Below are 16,176 nucleotides of genomic sequence, written 5' to 3'. Positions count from 1 at the left end.
GAAAGGCTTATCATTTGAAAAGCAGATGAAGACCCACTGAGGCGATTGTGATATATGTGGACCCACTGTGGCAACAGCATGTGACCAACTGCTCCAGCTATCCTGCACCTCCAGCTGGGTGCCATTGTGCAGTGCCATTATAGCCGAGTCCTCTTCCCTTTACACTCCAAGATGAGCTTATCCCACAGAATTCACTTCTGTGCAGTCCTTGGATCCTATAGACCTATCTCCCAGCATGCACTGCAATCCTCTAGCTGCCTAACACGATTTAAAGTAATGGAAGTTCCCATGTGAATCCACAGCCTCCTTCTAAACAGTTTGAAAGTAAAGCCCACTGCTACACTTTAGCTGTTTGATAAATGAACATCCATCTGAAAACCCCCATAAAGTGACTGATGCAGGCTGCACAAGCTGTAAAGAATGGATATTACATGGGGGAGTACATTTGAAGAACTGCCAAGCCTTGAAACCATCCATTAGTAATATAAAACAGCTCACAAATAAAATGCTACTCTGTGTACAATGCACATTCGGAGGCCAGGGGTGGTTTTCTCATTTCAGTAATATGCCTCATAGTATTCGCTGTTCTACATTTCCAACAACTGGCAAACACACGCTCTTTTATTTTTGGGGCTCCCAGGGCAATTTGCTAAAGAGCTAGAATATCATTTTCGCACATCAATTGCTCTAGTTGCAAATAAAGCACCATATTAGCATCAAATAACACATTATGCCTCTCAATTACAGACTTTTTAATTAGGGGCAGTAAATGTGTTTTGAGAACGCACAGATGCACATCAATTCCACCTGTTTTTTCTTCTCTTACTTCCTGAGAGAACTGCATTCAAGCAGACTATCTTCAAAAAGAAGTCCATACAAAAGTCCAACATTTTAAGTGCATTTTTGAAAAACAGTGATTTCAAAAATGACAATGCGGTTAGCTGTGACAGGTGGTCACTGAGATTTACCAGAATAATACTGGAAAGAAAATTGAAGAAATGACAGTGAAAGCACACAGGCCAGGCCAGGTCATCTGTGTTTGTGGATGCTATTTGGAAAAAAAAAAAAAAAATGACGTAGTGTCTGAAAGGAAAAAAAACAGTGTGAAAACAATCATTAAGATTGTTGCTGTTTGTTCCTCTAGGGTCTAACGTAATCACTGCAGTGATTCACCCTGAGAGGGTTTTAGATAAGCAAACTAAAAAGCTTACATCTCAGTCACCCTAAATCACAAGGAGCAAAACTAAACTCTGCACAACACAGTTTGGATGTGACAATAATCAACCTTTACTCAGGGGAATAAACAGCCTACTGGTGGATGCTAGGGTGGAGGTGGGGCTTATAAAATGCTATATGATAGCAGTTGTGGCAGTGAGTGCTGGCTGCCATGTTACTAAAACAAGCACAACAACAGGAGCACAGCAGAGAGAAGAGGGAGCACAGCAAACTATCAACAATGCAGCACATGCATAAACATATTGGATATTAAACTCTTAACATGTATGGATTGGAGCTTAGATCTCCTCTTATGAAACGTCATGTACATTGACAAGTAGATGACCATCACTAAAGCCTAAGGTTTTCAGTGTGGCAGCAGGGTAAACAGCACTACAGGAATTGAGCAATTCAAATGCAATTATGGGAAAAATGGTAAAGCAAGCTTTCACATAAATCCATTACTTTGAGATGACTCATTTCTCTAATGCACAACCACATATGAAGAGTGTGGGGGAAATGTAGATGTAGCGGTGAAATGTAAATTAAATTCATGTTGAGTTTCCAATGAAGCCATAATAAGTAAATGCATATTGCATGACGTAAATGCAAGACCAGTCATTTTTACATCCTTAAGGACAGTAAAAGTGTGTGCAATATTGGGGTCTGTGACCCTTTAATTAATAGCCAGATCGCTATAAACCCATAAAAATTGTATGTTTTTTTAAGTTTATTATTCACACAAATTCAATACTTTTTTATCCAAAAGAAATTTTTTATTAGTGAGAAAATGGCTCACATAGAGCCTCTATGGTAGGAGGAACCTGATGCGTGATGGTTCCCTAGTTGTCATAATTTATTTTGGACATTTTACACATGGACAATAACCAATATTAACCTCTACTGGAGACCAATTTAGAACACTTATTGCTAAAAATCCATGCTGGGCAGGCTATAACCTTCACAATCAAAACCAATGCAGTTTCCAAAACTTTGATAAGTAATATTAATGCAACAGTGTCCATATTTCACCACTTAATAAAATCAACAAAGCTTTATGCACATATCAATCAGGAGCCGAAGAAATGTGAGCTCAGCCACTACAAGAAAGTCATTCACAATAGTAATTTCTCAATGCAAATACCTTGTTTAGACAGCCACACTGGACCTGAGCAAGAACACAGCCAGAAGCTAACTTTAGCCAACCTCATGCTTAATATCATTAACCCAACCAAGCACAGAGTGAAAATATATCGAGTCACTCTATTCAAGTTAACTCTGTTAGCACAAGCAGAAAATTGTCATCTTACCTTGGTGCTGTGAAGCAGTTGGCATCTTTGTAAATCCTTTACAGCAGCAGACAAGGACAACTCCAGTTTCCGGGTTGAAGTGCACTGTTGCCAGCTAAATATGGCTGACTAACAGTATAGTTAGCTTGTTAGACAGCTAACAGGTGCAGCTAACAAGTGTAGCGGCGAAGCTAACCATTAGCAACACCAGGGAGAGCAAAAAAAATATGGTTCCTCCCGAAAGTCCTCCTGAGGCGGCATGTCGAGTCAAATTCGCTTATTATACAGAAAATAAGCGACAGTAGTTTCTTATTAAACAAATGTTTCCGGCATAAGTTTGCAAGTCAACGGTCGCGCCGCTGGGACAGGGACAGCTCGAGACTGACCAATTAGGAGGGTGCGTTCGATATATGCTGCAGTGCTTCCGGGTTTTCTTTTTATTTGATTGGGGAGATGAAAACGCAATTCGGCGTACTCTTTGAATTATTTGTGCGGTATCGTCCACAAGTAATATCCCTCCTCTTTTCCAGTTAGAAACCCAGAGACCAAAAATAAATCCGTCCCATATTTGGGCCACATGTCTGTTTTTTTCTGGCCCAGTATATACCCGGTTTATCCCACTGAAACTATTTTTACTCTCCAAAATATTATTTATTTACCTCTGTGAAAAATCTTCTGAAAGGTCTTGTTAAAGATCACATCTGCATGTAGTGAAGACTTTTGCTGTTTAAAAATAAACTAAATTTGGCTTTGGATTTTACCCAATTAGCTAATAAAACAAAAGACCAGAGACATGTCCAGGAACTCATGTTCAGATGTCAAAATGGAAAACCTCATCAGATATCCAATATAAAGATTTGTGCCATTTATATGATGATGGGGTGGGTGTGGGACTCTGATTGGATGTCAGTCAAACCTGGCAAGTGCCTGAATTAGATCAGGCTTCACTCTGTTTCAGCACGAACATCATTCAAGTTCATATTTCTTACCAATAAACTGTGATCAAAGCCGGCAGGTGCAATTGCAGGTGGTGGAGTGGCTATAAGGTGCCTGTGGGGCTCTCACAAGTCTTTCATCTGGCTGAGGCAAGAGATAAAGAGAGAGAACATGTGAGAGAGCATCATTACAAGTCCATCTACACTCTTTATCTAATCACTAATGGCTTTGGAGAGGAGTTTCAAAACCATCAACGCTGCTGTTTCACAATGTTTCCCGCAATACCCGCCTTACAGCCAGCCATTATGTAAACTAGAGTACAAAATATGCTGTTCCAGTCTGTTCTTGCTCCCTCCCATGTCTCTTTCCCTCCATAAGCCACAGTCAAGATGACCTTTTTCCAAAGTTATAGTGATCTCCTGTGGACTGGCAGTGATTTTAACATCTGATGTGACAGTCAGATTTCTAGGTTATTCAGAGCACATCACAAGCCTGTCAAGGTGACCCACATATCTGAGAAAAACAATCTTAATGTGCCGAATGTCATACAGAAAGGCAGATAATAGGAGGATAATGACGTTTGGTGGAGGTACTAAGCTGACTGTCTTGCTTTTCTTTGTGTTAAAGGTCAATATTCACGTCTTCCTGAAGGCCTCTTCATACCAAGCAGGTACGGTTCAGCTTTTACTGGATCTATACATTCATGCGCCCAGTGGATGACTCCTGTTAGTGTGGGATCACGGGTTGCACCACGTGGAGAATGACCTTTTCAGCCATGTGTCACCTGCCCATGGTGCTCTGTGTGGCCCTTTCAGCATATTGTGCATGAATATCATTGTCGTAATGCTCCAGTGAAGCAACTAGAACTCGGAAAATAAGAAAAAGGAAAGAGGATCACAGCAAAGCACTGGAGTCAAGCACAAACACTGTTACATTCAGCTTAATGTGGAAAGAATAGTCTTTCTGCTGTTGCTTATTTTGCTTTTAAGAGTTGGAGTTCATGTGATGTGAGAAGCGTCCACACTCAGTTCCAAGTAGGTGCTATACATCGCAGATTCACAGAGAGCTCAGATTTAGCTTTTTAAAACCACAAAAGGCCTACGTGTCGCAGGTTGAAAAATGGATTTGATATAGGAAGATGATGCAGTATAACTACTACATGGACCTTGTGGTGAGATTGTTTTTGTCAAATCTGATAGAGACCGCAAACTGCTCCGAATCAAGTTAGTGTGGAAGAAATTGTTTTTTTTGCAGGGTAAATTTTTTGTTTTTTGACCTTATTTGACTTTTGTTTCTAATTCAAATCCGTCAGGGTTTTTGTTCTGAAGCATATAATACTTAATCCAGTGTCCAAGAACTTTTTAGTGACTGTTAACTGCTGGCGATTGTCAAATTTTGGACACCAAATATGATTTTCCGAAGCAGGCCTTCTCAAAACTGCTCTCCCATGTGAAGGTAGGAAACTCAGAAGAGTCAAAATCTTCATTGTGATGGATTACCTCCCTCAAGCCAGCCTCTCCATGTTGATTTTCACAGCATAGGAAAATGAACTGAAGCCAGAGGCTGCCTGGCAGGTAGAAAACCATTATAAAAAAAATTTGGAAAATGCCAAGCAGTAATGTAAAATGCAGGCAATTTGCAGTTAATGGGCTATAACACCTCCAACCACCCACGTGGCCTTTTACACATGAACATTAATCTTGTTCAGTCTTTGAGCAACAAGTCTTGAGGGGAGGTTTCCGGGCATTCAAGGTCCAAACCCTCCAGGACCGCCGCACACCTTGTGCTGGAGTAGAATGAAACCTAATAAGGATAATTGCCTTGTTAGGGCTTCCTATGAAGTCAGCTCCCTGGTGAGCTGCCATGGGAATGGCCATGCATATATGGATGAACTCTGCACTCCTCCCACTCAGCTCACAACCACCTGCGAGCCGTCTGGCAATGCACGTATTCCATAGATATAGGGCAGGTAGCTGTGGGTGGTGATGGCTGACGGATGAATGGAAGGACAAAGAGGACGGAGACGGGTACATTTAGCAGTTGACAGCCATTTTTCAGAGTAAGTGTAGATGACAGATGGATGATTAGTGCATGTGTCTGTCTAAACCATCTGCACAGAGTCTTTTCACACTCTGTTTACATATTGCAGGATGGCCCGGAGAGGTGAAACTCCGGCCACTTTGGCTTCCACACACCCAGGATGCAACAGAGGGATTCTTTTTTGATTCTCTGACAGGCCGCTTGATGATGCTTGTGCGTGTTTGTGTTTCCTTCCCAGGGGAAAGCTCACAATGAGACTCCGCTCAGGGCTGAACATGCACCTCTGCCTCTCCCCTGCTGACTTGGTAGTGTTGATGAGGGAGTGAGGGAGGCAGACGGACATGTTTGTGTGTGTGTGTGTGTGTGCGTGTGTGTGTGTGTGTGTGCATAGGTGCCAAGCAGGAGTTGTTGTTTTCGCACGCATCCCAAGACAGGTACCCCCCCTCTTCAACCGCGCTACGCAACAACAACACGAACACAACAGCAACAACTTCTCCGAGCGAGGCCGGCGCTGTCATGGTAACAGCGTAGAGTGACCTTCAGAGGTTGCTGATGCTCCCCAGAGCTGCCTCCTATTCTGCTTGGCATGGACTTTGTGAGTCATCAACAACATTCAAATTCACATGCTCCCTCTCTGGAGGTTTGGGCTTATTAAAATGGATGAGCAAATGGGGAAAAATGATGGAAATAGCAACAACTGAACTGAGCTGACAGCATTTTGAGCAACCTGATTAGCATAGTCAATAATAAATCTATCATAAACAAGATCAGTCAGAAATGAGATTAGGATAATAGCACATTCGGGATCAAAGGATGTTATGTTCCCCCATTAATCCATCAGTATTTACATACAGTAGCATGAGGATACAGGTTGTTATGTAACAGTATTGACTTTTTTTTTTTTTTTTTTACAGGAAATGCATCAGCAGTGACAAATGAAAAATAAATGACATCAAACCACATGTAGAATTGGAAATAACACCTTCCATCACAGGGATTTGGTGCAGGATTTCCATGCTAACCTCCGCCTATATGACACGGGTGTTCCACCTGGAGAGCTACTCACCAAGGATCAGTGAACACATAAGCCTGGAAAAAAAAAAAAAAAAGCACATCAGAGCCATGATAGGCTGCCTCTCGGTGTCACACTGATGGGTTCCACACTGCCACCAACTGGAGGAGAACAGGAAGTGAGGCATGGTGGAGGAATCCTCCTCAGGATGAGTTGGTTTGCGGAGCACATCAAGGCTTGTGTTTCTCACTGTGCAGCTCAAATAAATGGCGCCGGTGCATTTTACAGATAAGGCACCGATAATGTTTCCAGCAGCCATTAGGAGCCCGTGGGTGGTTAATGTAGAGCAGCTATTTGTCATCACATTTATAGTATAAGGCTTAGTCATCTATCTGGCAGTAAGTACATTGGCATTTTGTGCACAGTGTGATGGCTTCATATGTATCCTATATGTGTGTGTTTGTGGTTGTCATAGGGTTGGGTGGGTGCAGGAGAGAGGGGGGGGGTATCTTTCAATGAACACGTCTCATAGATGGTTTTGAGTGGACAACAAGGACACAATTTCTTCTTCTTTTTTTTTTAAAGATTGATTGGGATACACATGTTGTATCCCGTTGCCGTGGCAACCCCCAGGGCCGGGAGCAGATGACTTAATTCCCAGTGGAGAAACAAGCCACTCAAGTCTGTCATCCTCTGCCTCTGCTGCTCTGTATGGTGTGTGTAAGTGAGTATGAGTGTGTGTGTGTGTGTGTGTGTGTGTGTGTGTGTGCACACGCAACATATTGAACAAGTCTGCTGTGCTGCTGTGCTTGGTTTACCTTGCCCTAACTGAATAAAATGTCCATGTGATGAAGGCCATGCTAATCAGATAGATAGCCGTGCATGTAGAGTTTTGTTGTTCGCCTCGGCCGGACGGAGTCTCAAGGTGACGATGTGATTTCTGCAGCATTTCATTTCCCTCGCAGGAGAGATTTTGGAAATGAGGTGAAAAACTTAACTCATGCAAATTGTACACAGTTTGCCTCAGGGCCTCGTGGACTCACAGACAGGGCCCTGATTAGAAAAAAAAGCTGTAGATTTTTCTTTGCACATTATATGTAAAGGTCAAATTATTATATTATATATATATTATATACGCTTAGAACAGAATCCTGTATTTGCTCATAATACAAGACTAAATCCCTCTACTGAAACCCAGAGTAAATTAATTTATATCTCTTTACCACGAGGACCCACTGAAGACGTGAAGTTCTCCATATCTCATTTTCACAACACGAGCAAAAGTTGAAAATCTTCAGCTTTACGCAAATAAATTGGCTTAATGACTCTGCAGTGACAGCGGAGAAACTGACTGACTGATGCATGACATTCACTTGTTTCGCATCTTTATCGCATTTCAGTGAGTCACAACACTGACATTCTGATTCAGAGGACATGTCCATATGAATTAACTACTTTTTTGCAGACTGCTGAACTTAACCAACCTCCTTGACCTTCAGGGGCCCAGAAAAGCCTTTATTCATTGTAGGGTTTGGTTTGTGGTGATATGATTAATGCTTCAAAATAAAACTCCTAATAAATTATGTTAAATCAAAATTAATTGGATCCCCATAGTGAGTTAATTTGGCTATGATTATTAACTTGAGTCTGGAAGGGAGATCCACCATACTGCACTAACTAACACCAACATACAGCCTATAAGATTTAACCACCAAACACTATACTATTCCCCATCCCTCAGCACTCAGACAGACTTTCAGGTGAAGTTAGAAGAGAAAATGTTTGTCTTTTGTTAATTCCAAATGCAGAGGAAAGTCAAGCCCACCCGCTTAGTCTGTTAGCTGGGAGTGCTCTGTGTTTATTCTCCAGCCTGCAGAGCATCCTGATGAATACTGAAGTCCAAATCAAAGTCAGCCTCACTCTAATTACATTCAGAATATTTCTGACTGTGACTTAGAAAGTGAGGTTCTAATTTATTCTACTCTAAAATGATTAAACCACATTATTGAAGCCAAATGGACAGAAATCCACTCCACACAATGGGCCGGACTGAGTCCAGAGAGGAAAAAAAGTTACTTGAGGTGAAAACAGTTGAGACAAAAACCAACAGGCCAAAGGACAGAGCAGAATGCCATCTCTAATAGATCTCTTTTTTTAGGATAATGGGTTATGAGTGGTGGTGGACGGCCAGACAGGAGTCATTTTTGGCGGGAGAGTGATTTAGGTGACAGCTGTGGTGATAGAATGGGCCAGATGTAATGGGTAGAAAATGTGCGGATATGCTTTATAGCAGCTGATAATGTAATGGCTGCTGGACAAAGTAGTGATTACTTGTCAAAATGTATAAAAAGCTCCTCTATAGCCTTTTAATCTATTAGCTCCTGGTTAATAATATAGCGATTATTAGCATGTTATTATAATTTAACATCTATTGGCATTATTATGATAAATTATTTAGAATTTTTGGACGTTTCGATAATGCTGTTTCATTATCTTGCTCTGCATCTTTTTAATAATACAAAAGAAAAAAAGAAAAAAACCTTCATTTTAATATTTCCATTGGAACCTTTGCCATGACTCTGAGCCAAACGAGTTAAATCATGCCATTTGGTAAATGTCACGCGTTTGGACTATCATTAGTTGATTCCTCGCTGTTTGTGCACCATGTTAGTATCCAATTGGCTTTTACCTGGCTTTTCAACAAAGGGCAGCTCCACATGTGGTCCAGGTGTTGAGGGAAGTGCATGCGAGGCGTTTGTCCAGCTCCAGCTTGTCTTCAGAGAATGACTGGCCACGCAGCGTGCCTTCACAAAGCACTTTCATGGCGGCGCCACAGAGAAGTCTCACCGGCTTGAAAGAGAGATTGCGCTTTCTGCTGGAAGAACAGTGTGACATTAGGTTAGGCCAGAAGGTCTGAATGCAATAATTTCCCATCATCAAGGACACCTCAATTTGAATACTGGCTTTAAAGTGTCACCGCAGATATCCCTTAGCTTTGAGATAACGAGGTATAAAAGGTGCACGGGTTAGCACAAGTCATTTTCAGACTGCTGGTTGAGAGAATGGGCCGCTGTGATAAAGGAGACCAGAAGGAATAGGCAGAGGAAATTGCACAAATATGTCCAGTATCATTCTCCCCCGATCCGTTCTCACTCTTTCTGGCATCCTGACCCCTGCCATCCTTCTGTGTGGATGAGTGCTTCCTCGCACCAGGGACCCCGGAGATTGAGGAGAACTCCAGAACCAAGAGCATGAAACCAAACCGATAATGAAATATGGCCGGTTTTTCCTCAAGAAACAAGATAAGGCTGGCTTCTCATCTCTGTGCTGACTATCAGCCTCTCAGGATCTGAGGCGCTTTGTGGAAGGGGTTACGTCTATTCACAGCTACACACACAAACAAACCAGCCTGGACACATGCACATCGCTGTAAGCAATGATACAGCAATTACTGTTGTTATTTGAAAGTGAATGCAAGAAGATGGTGACAGCTCTCACACAGGCTGATCGCAGCTAATAAACTTATTCTCTTTTAAAGATAAACATCAGGATAACTGTCTGGGTGTTTTCACATGGAGAAAAATTTGTAACAAACAGCAGAAAATAGATTTAGAAAGAAAGAAAATTTATCACTGCGATTTGTCATGACACACACAATCCAGCTGCTTTCTCATGCAGTATATGATTTTTTAATCTTACTGGTTTATAACAATTTATTGCATCCAGTATTGCTGTTCTCATCATACACTGTAGCCATAACAGGGGCTGTGCTGCATCAAAAAGTGACATCAACACATCCTCTGTACAGGATATGATACTAATCAGGAGCCTGGATGTGCTCAGGCAATAAACAACTAAGAAGGATTCATGAAAGCAGCATTTGGTTCTCATAAAGTTGTAATTTTCAACAATTTGTAGCCATGATTTAAGAGTACTGAGGTTCCACCACTACCCGAAACACAGAGCAGAAAAGTCTCTGAAATGTTTGAATTATTAGGACTGTATTTAACTCATTTAACTAAACCTAAAAACTAAAGAAAACTAATTACTGTGCTACTAGATTAAATAGTTCTTTTCAGGAAAGCTCTTGGGAAATTAATATGAAATTATATCCCCGTAAAATAAAACATTAATTTTATTTTCACGGCTCAAATTTGAAAGAGCATTTCAAAGCAACAAACTCTGGTGGAGGATTACTAAATAATTCATCTGTTTATTTGTACAGCCCTCGAAACTAGTCAGCTTCAAAGAGACTGTTGTGTAGAATGTAAATCCCTCGCTCCAGGTTGCGACTTTGACTTTAACTTTCTAATTATAGAAAGTAGATATCTCTCTTTTGGGTAGTTAACCTCTCGAATGTCTGTTTAATGATGATACAACCACCTAACGCGACATTTAATACTGTTAACGCCACACAACATGACAACAACACGGCCTGGCATTTGTCTCGAAAGGTTGCGGACGTAATGAAAATTTGTTGCAAAGCTTGAAAACTAAAACCTTTACAAAGACTGTTGTAATATTCACATGCGGTCCAAACTATAATTCACTGAGTGACGATGAGCCTAAAAGGATTCTATTATTTTCTGCCCTTTAGCAGAGGCAGGTTTGAATTGTCCTCGCCCTCTGTGACTATTCCAAATGACAAACCCTACAACTCTCCATAAAAATGCTAATAGGGATTATGGAGGGAGCCTCCGGCACTTCGATCAACTGAAACAGGCCGTTATCTGGAAATTTAGTTGACATTAGTCGTGATATGGTTCTTACATAGATGCTTCCCTGCTCACTCTGTCTCTAGGTGAGGGAATTAATGCGTTTCAATAGAATAATAGAGGTTCTGTAAGGTGAAGGGAGGTTTCATGTCCCAGTCGCAGGCAGGTTTGTGATTGGCACGTTGAATCATCATGAATGTGTGTGTGTGTGTGTGTGTGTTGCGAGATAGGCGGAGGAACCGAACCCCTCCGTCACATTGCATTACTGACTCAGTGGCATGGTATCATCACATCAAATTAGTCTTAATGAACACAAGCGAGTCGACTGAGGAGAGAGATAATCAAACTTTTATTAAATGACTTAATCCTCTGTACATGCATAATGTAATGGGAAGAGAGATGGGTCTGTGATGTTCCGTCTGCAAAGGGCGATGATCTTTACCCCTCAAAACATGTGAGTGTATGTGGAAGCCGAGCTCTCTATCGACGGTCTAAAACCTACAGATTATTTGCCGCGGTGCAGCAGCTCGCTGAACAGCTGGAATAAAATCATCTAAATACAGGAAGTAAAATGCCTCTACCAGCCAAACCTGTTCCCTTGAGTAAACAAAAGAGATGCATTTCAAATAGTATGTTCCTTCAGTTCATTTGGTTATCATACAAAAAAAGAAAATGCACTGTAGCTCACTCCACACATCTTAGATGCCATAAACAGAGCAGCTAAACTATCAAATATTGCCATAACCTGTAAACAAGAGCAAAATCGCTTTTTTTTTTTTTTTTTTTTTTTTTTAAAGAATCCACATATAAACTAGACATGGGTTTCACCCTAAAACATTTCATCACTGACGGGTATAATATTCAGATGCTAACATTAAGATGCATAAAGCGTATAAGTGATATAAAGTCTTGCTGGTGCCAACTTTATCATTTAAATTGGAAATATTTAAAATATGATTTTCTTTATTCAGGTTTGTTGACGCCCCAGTGGGATTCAAATGTACCAAGGAATTATGGGAAGAAGGTAAATCTGGCACTAATTAAAAAAAAAAAAAAGCACCTAGTTTAAAAATCTCACATGCATTGCAAGGCACTATGCTCACTTTGGCTGATGGTACTGTAGCAGTAATTCTGTTGAATTTGGTCCAAGTGTTACTAAACAGCAGCTCTGCACTGGCATCAGATACAACTCAAACACTGCAACACTGGAGATGTCATTAATTCGACCTGGATGACTGGGTGTGTGCACTTTTTGTGTGTGTGAAAAGACTTTGTGTGCACTTGTTTTTGCAGCACATACATTCATTTTAGTTTTGCTTTTTAAGACCTTATTAAAAATCAATATAATGAACAGATCTAAATGGCCTATATACAATACATTTACATTAAATATGTATACGATGACAGGCGACTGTCAGGACAGGACAACGTTAGCCCCTTGTTCACTCAGCTTTCACCTCGGGGATGTATTTTAAGGCTGTGAGGCTCGGAGAACGACTACTTTACAGTTTCAGCTGTAACACACAGAATCAAACAGAAGAAAAGGCCGCGGTGGTGGACTTGACCCAGGGCAGGAGGAGGGGAGAGAACAGGGGGGGGCTGCTGGGTTGTTTGCGGCGGGTCCGGGCTGTGCAGAGCGGTTCTACCTTGTCAGCTGACCCACCACCTTCAGCAGAGTCTTGTTCTCCTGTTTGAGTTGCTCATTCTCGTCTTCAATGTCATCCAGGTCCTGAAAAACACACACACACACACACACACACACACACACACACACACACACACACATCTGGGTGGTTATCACTCTCTGGACACACTGATCCACATGAATATTCATGACGGTTCTTCTATACCTTTGAGAGGTCTGGTCAGGCTGTAAAGTGTGCATTACTTGCTGCCAGGTTTCCCCCTTCTAGCCAGGCTGCCTTGATAGCAACAAATTAGGCATTAACAGCTTCAATTAGTTGCAAATGAGAGAGGCTCTTAGTTGCCACGGCGCCGTCTCATCCAAGTTGTTCCCCTCATTTTTCGGTTTCTTCCATCACTGGTCATGATCGCATGAGTGCTGGGAATAAACCTCATCGCACTGAGGAGAGTCAAACTAAAGAGGTCACGAGTTTCTAGGATTGATAAGAATGACTGTTTCAGATCACACAGACTGACCTTAGTTAGCTTTAGTTTTCAAAAGTCAAAACTGCAGGACAAATCTGACTTCCATCGAATGGCTGTGAAGAAAACAGGGGAAGACTGTCACCACTGTCACTCTGGGGCTGTGATGTCACGCTGTGCACACGTGGGTCAAGGTTAACGTGTCGCCGTCTTTGCTGCTTATGCTGCACCCAAAGGGGGAAAATTGTGAGTCACTGCAAAGTCCCCAGCTTTGCAGATTTCAGCAGGTTATGATGGAGGGAAAATACAGCTGCAGAGATGTGCCGATCTCTGGCTGCGTTCCTATTGTAACCCAAAGATGATTTCCAGACAGAAAGGCTAACAGCAGCTAGAATAACTATTGTTCACCACGCTGTGCAGCTCAGCATTGGTGATGTGTCCCACATTGTCCCACACAAACATACTCTTTGTGCCACATTTGCTTTGTTGGGGTCTGCAGACAGACACAGTTAGTGTCTGCTGAACATGGCGGAGTGTGTGGCAGCCACAGAGTCACATATTTCCCTCAGGAGTAGGTGGGGACCACGACCAGAGCTCAAAGAAAGTGAATACTGGCCTTATATTTGCCTGGTGGCAACTTAATGTTGTGCCTGCTAATGAATTCACTATATCAACATTAAAAAAAAATAATTTAACCTTTCAAAATGCAAAATCTACAACTTGCTGTATCATCAGCTGGAAGACCTCATCGGCGTGGAGGACACAGCTCCACGTGTTGTCGTGGATCTGACCTCTTTAGGATTCCTCTCTTCAAAGAGAAGAGAGAGATTCAGGTCCAGGAGTTGAGCTTTATCTTTTCTTTCTCTAGCAAATAAACTTCTACAGTTACTGAGGGTTCAATCATCCTTTGCAGTGACGCGAGACTGGATCAGCTGTTATCTCCCGCTTTCCCATCAGGCCTCGTGGAAGCCTCTCTCAGAGACATTTCAGATGGCTATCAGCATGTCGACCGTCCTGACACAGAGCCGTTCTCTTATGACCAGCTTCCTGTCCATGTGATGCTATCAGCAGGGAGCCCGCTGCAATATTGCACTCTTCGTGTTTGCAGATGGGTCGTGGAGCGTGTATCATAATGATGAAAGGGTCCAGATAATAAACAAGCAACATTCATTTGACTTTTCGATGAAAATGTACACATCACTGACCGCAGAGCCTGAGTGCTTGTTTAGATTTGATTGGCTCTGTAGGGGAGAGCTAAGATTTGTTTTCTCAGTCTGAATATTTGAGACATCAGAGTCTTTCAGAGCTACTCCCACCCGCCGCGCTCAGAGATGCCAAAAAAGCAGAGAGATGTATTTTACCACTAGTCTCGGTGACCCAGAAAACACAGGCGATGGCTGCGAGTTGAGGGATTGTTGACAGTCCGGGGTGAAAGGGAGATGAGGGTTCAGAGGGTTCGGGAAGGTTTCACTCCAGCTGCTCAATATAAAGAGACATCAGCTAACCTGAGAGTCCCCTGACCCCTCAACCCTGACCGCAGTGTGAGGAGGAAACAGGACCCAGAGCAGTGAGGCCAAACCAAACTTAAAAACACACACGACCCCTGCCAGTGGGTTCATGTCAGTGTAAAACACTCTGATGATAATTATAAAGAGAGGCAGCTTCTCATCACTCGAGTAGTTTGACTAAACTGAACTTTGACCCTGCAAGCGCTCCATGACAAGTGTCCACAAGCATTGTGGCATCAGCAGGAAGCAGCAAAAATAACAATATCTCTGTCCCAATTCCTCACTACATTCTATTCTCAGCTGGTTTAGAGTTTGGAGAGTTTTCTCACTGGAAAAGTTCATGGGGATTTGTCATTTGAACAGTAAAATTTATGAGACGTACTTGCATCACAAGTTCAGACTGTAAATACCTGGATTACAGTTGAATAGATAGAAGGTGAATAAATTACTGGTAAACTGTTGAGAGGAAAACAGGTAGAGAACAAACATGACCTTTAGCAGCAGCACAAGACTTGATCAACACTGCATCAACTGTTCTGCCCATTTACACGAGGGGGAACTCCACCAATCATGTTACAGCTTACAGACTGAAAACTCAGTCATAATAAATAACTGTATAATAACAACGGGAGTGTGGAAACAGAGGAAACATTCGAGTACGACCTTTGGAGTACAATGGTGAAACATATCAGTCCACAGCTGGAGAAAAATGTCAGCTGATTGTGGATTAATTCAATTATAAAAGATCAAGCTGTAATCAACAAACTCCGTCCAGGGGTGACCAGTGAACTAAAGCGCGTCATCCTGACAATACCACACTGATTGGCTGAGGATGGCAGGGCTGTAATTTGGTGATCGTTTAGTTTGACCTGTGGCTCTGCTTTACTGAATGTGAAATGACACAGTAATTATATAATGTTAAAATTCAACTGCAAAGTTTTAATTGGAGGTATTTTGAACTCCGAGCGTTAACTTGAGCTCAGTCTCCGTTCTTCCTTCTTTAAATCAGAACACGGAGTGAGAGGTTTAACCTTTCTGAGATGCTCCGAATATCTAAAAAGGAAGAAACTTGGTGTTTAAAAGTTGAAGACTACAGTACGTCTGGTGCTTTCAGCTGCCACTGCACAATTCATTTCTCTTACTGGTCTGTTTGTTTTTTGCTTTATTGTATAAAACTATTTGTCCAAACCCTCTCGGATGAGGAGCACAACAGCAGTGCAGTTCTGAAAATACCCTGAAATTTAACCTGACAAAAACTCAAAACTAATCTTTCTCGCTTTGCTTGAGACATACAATCACGTTCTTATCCACCAGGCAGCGAATTTGTTTTTGGTGGGTAAATCAATACGAAATAA

General features: G+C 41.9%; 2 protein-coding genes and 1 long non-coding RNA gene across 3 annotated transcripts in view; 1 reads left to right on the top strand and 2 right to left on the bottom strand.

The window, feature by feature from the left end:
* Positions 1-2,592, bottom strand: part of syt1a (synaptotagmin Ia) — a 172,147-nt gene extending 169,555 nt beyond the window's left edge. The window contains exon 1 of the mRNA XM_056367176.1: positions 2,526-2,592. The gene's annotated coding sequence lies outside the window, so the exon portion shown is untranslated. The remainder of the gene's footprint in view (positions 1-2,525) is intronic.
* A 2,769-nt stretch (positions 2,593-5,361) lies between these two features.
* Positions 5,362-8,081, top strand: LOC130163634 (uncharacterized). Its single transcript, XR_008826496.1, has 3 exons — positions 5,362-5,499; positions 5,590-6,075; positions 6,395-8,081. It is a non-coding gene; the product is annotated as an uncharacterized LOC130163634 (long non-coding RNA).
* A 3,452-nt stretch (positions 8,082-11,533) lies between these two features.
* pawr (PRKC, apoptosis, WT1, regulator) overlaps positions 11,534-16,176 on the bottom strand; it is a 62,599-nt gene continuing 57,956 nt past the window's right edge. Inside the window, exon 7 of the mRNA XM_056367877.1 lies at positions 11,534-12,936. Within this exon, the coding sequence (XP_056223852.1) occupies positions 12,850-12,936 (87 nt within the window). The 3' untranslated portion in view covers positions 11,534-12,849. The remainder of the gene's footprint in view (positions 12,937-16,176) is intronic.

Source organism: Seriola aureovittata, chromosome 22 (assembly GCF_021018895.1).
Source record: "Seriola aureovittata isolate HTS-2021-v1 ecotype China chromosome 22, ASM2101889v1, whole genome shotgun sequence".
NCBI lineage: Eukaryota > Metazoa > Chordata > Actinopteri > Carangiformes > Carangidae > Seriola > Seriola aureovittata.
Note: the sequence above shows the minus strand (reverse complement) of the source record. Positions and strands in the feature narration are given on the sequence as shown.